The 2976-nt window shown below is 65.9% G+C and overlaps 1 protein-coding gene across 1 annotated transcript in view; it reads right to left on the bottom strand.

Annotated features, from left to right (window-relative positions):
* Positions 1-1650: 1650 nt before the first annotated feature.
* LOC140458741 (Schwann cell myelin protein-like) overlaps positions 1651-2976 on the bottom strand; it is a 28575-nt gene continuing 27249 nt past the window's right edge. Inside the window, exon 10 of the mRNA XM_072553399.1 lies at positions 1651-1919. Coding sequence (XP_072409500.1) covers positions 1674-1919 — 246 coding nt within the window. The 3' untranslated portion in view covers positions 1651-1673. The remainder of the gene's footprint in view (positions 1920-2976) is intronic.

Below are 2976 nucleotides of genomic sequence, written 5' to 3'. Positions count from 1 at the left end.
GGGGTTGAGGGTGAAGGGGGTGAGGGGGTGAAGGGGGTGAGGGGGTGAGGGGTTGAGGGTGAAGGGGGTGAGGGGGTGAAGGGGGTGAGGGGGTGAAGGGGGTGAGGGGGTGAAGGGGGTGAGGGGGTGAGGGGGTGAAGGGGGTGATGGGGTGAAGGGGGTGAAGGGGGTGAGGGGGTGAAGGGGGTGAGGGGGTGAAGGGGGTGAGGGGGTGAGGGGGTGAGGGTGAAGGGGGTGAGGGGGTGAAGGGGGTGAGGGTGTAGGGGGTGAGGGGGTGAGGGGGTGAAGGGGGTGAGGGGGTGAGGGGGTGAGGGGGTGAAGGGGGTGAGGGTGAAGGGGGTGAGGGGGTGAAGGGGGTGAGGGGGTGAAGGGGGTGAGGGTGAAGGGGGTGAGGGGGTGAAGGGGGTGAGGGTGTAGGGGGTGAGGGGGTGAGGGGGTGAGGGGGTGAGGGGGTGAGGGGGTGAAGGGGGTGAGGGGGTGAAGGGGGTGAGGGGGTGAGGGGGTGAGGGGTGAGGGGTGAAGGGGGTGAGGGGTGAGGGGTGAGGGGTGAGGGTGAAGGGGGTGAGGGTGTAGGGGGTGAGGGGGTGAGGGGTGAGGGGGTGAAGGGGGTGAGGGGTGAAGGGGGTGAGGGGGTGAAGGGGTGAGGGGTAGGGGGTGAGGGGGTGAGGGGGTGAAGGGGGTGAGGGGTGAAGGGGGTGAGGGGTGAAGGGGGTGAAGGGGTGAGGGGGTGAGGGTGAAGGGGGTGAAGGGGGTGAGGGGGTGAAGGGGGTGAGGGGGTGAAGGGGGTGAGGGGGTGAGGGGGTGAGGGTGAAGGGGGTGAGGGGGTGAAGGGGTGAGGGGGTGAGGGGTGAGGGTGAAGGGGGTGAGGGGGTGAGGGGGTGAGGGGGTGAGGGGGTGAAGGGGGTGAGGGGGTGAGGGGGGTGAAGGGGTGAGGGGGTGAAGGGGGTGAGGGGTGAGGGGTGAGGGGGTGAGGGGGTGAAGGGGTGAGGGGTGAGGGGGTGAGGGTGAAGGGGGTGAGGGGGTGAAGGGGGTGAGGGTGAGGGGGGTGAGGGGGTGAGGGGGTGAAGGGGGTGAGGGGGTGAGGGGGTGAGGGGTGAGGGGGTGAGGGGGTGAGGGGGTGAAGGGGGTGAGGGGGTGAGGGGGTGAAGGGGGTGAGGGGGTGAGGGGGTGATGGGGTGAGGGGTGAAGGGGGTGAAGGGGGTGAGGAGGGGTGAGGGGGTGAGGGGGGTGAGGGGGTGAGGGGTGGGTGAGGGGGTGAGGGGTGAAGGGGGTGAGGGGTGAGGGGTGAGGGTGAGGGGGTGACGGGGGTGAGCGGGGTGAGGGGTGCGGGGTGAGCGGGGTGAGGGGGTGAGGGGAGGGGTGACGGGGGTGAGGGTGTGAGCGGGGTGAGGGGGTGAGGGGTGAGAGGGTGAGGGGTGAGGGGGTGAGGGGTGAGGGGAGGGGGTGAGGGGTGTGAGGGGGTGAGGGGTGAGGGGGTGAAGGGGGAGCGGGGTGAAGGGGGTGAGGGGGTGAGGGGGTGACGGGGGTGAGGGGGTGAGGGTGAGAGGGGGTGAGGGGGTGAGGGGTGAAGGGGGTGAGCGGGGTGAGGGGTGAAGGGGGTGAGCGGGTGAGCGGGGTGAGGGTGCCGGGGGTGCGGGTGCTGGGGTGAGGGGGTGAGGGGGTGAGGGGGTGCCTCACTGTAGTTTGATCTCAGCGTACTGGGTACTGTCCCTGTTGCCCACGATCCCATGGGAGGAGTGGGACTTGGTGAAATCGATGCAGGCGTAGTGTAGTTCCACATCGTCAGACACGGAGGGTTGGTCCCCATTCTCCGTCTGCCTCACCGTGTTCACCTCACTCCCTCCCTCACACCCACACTCAGCCTCGTCCTCCATCTCCTCCACCTCGTCCTCCATCTTCTCCACCTCGTCCTCCATCTCCTGTAACACAAACCAGTCAATCAATATCGCGGGAGGCCATTCAACCCCTCTCCCTCCTCCAGACTGTTACACAGGAACAGGAGGCCATTCAGCCCCTCTCCCTCCTCCAGCCTGTTACACAGGAACAGGAGGCCATTCAGCCCCTCCACCCCCTCCAGCCTGTTACACAGGAACAGGAGGCCATTCAGCCCCTCCTCCTCCTCCAGCCTATTACATAGGAACGGGAGGCCATTCAGCCCCTCTCCCTCCTCCAGCCTGTTACACAGGAACAGGAGGCCATTCAGCCCCTCCACCCCCTCCAGCCTGTTACACAGGAACAGGAGGCCATTCAGCCCCTCCTCCTCCTCCAGCCTATTACATAGGAACGGGAGGCCATTCAGCCCCCCCCAAGCCTGTCTCCTTTCTCAATGAGAGGACGGCTCTACGCCTTCTCTCTGGAACCCTTAACCCCAACAGAAAGAACTCCAGCCACTTTCAAATCGGCTCCGACTGACTGGGACAGATCTTTTGGAGGAGGTTTCAGGGAGTTGGGGGGGACGGTAGAGTGCCCCCCCCCCCGATTCTCCCCTGTCCCTCTCTGTGGGGGGGGGGGGGGGGGGAGAGTGGATCCTGATATACCTCGCTCCCCCCCCCCGCCCCACCCAGCTCCAATTTAAATGATCCCTGCTCCCTTCCTCCCCCTCCCCCTCCCAAACCCCCCCCCCCCCCATTTCCCCAGTGTCCTGGTCTCACCCCACCCAGAGGGGGGTGGGATGGGGTGGTGGGGGGTAAACCTCCCCGTCTGCAGTTGGGACATCAAAATGTTTATTAACTAAGTGAGCCGTTTAACCAAATTAACCTGAACCTGTCGGGGGGGGGGGGGGAGTGACAGCCACAAGCAGGCAGCAGAAATGGACTCAAAAGCAACTCGCACATTTAACCCAAACTATCCTTTTGTGGGCCTTGGGATAATAATTTAGCTCAGCACCCTCCCCCCCCCCCCCCCCAATTCTCTCCACCATCTCCCGGCTGTGTGAGGAGAGCCACTTGTGGTGAAGGTGCAGGGCAGGGGGGTGGG

Source organism: Chiloscyllium punctatum, chromosome 34 (assembly GCF_047496795.1).
Source record: "Chiloscyllium punctatum isolate Juve2018m chromosome 34, sChiPun1.3, whole genome shotgun sequence".
Classification (NCBI taxonomy): domain Eukaryota; kingdom Metazoa; phylum Chordata; class Chondrichthyes; order Orectolobiformes; family Hemiscylliidae; genus Chiloscyllium; species Chiloscyllium punctatum.
This window is presented reverse-complemented; position numbering and strand designations above follow the sequence as displayed.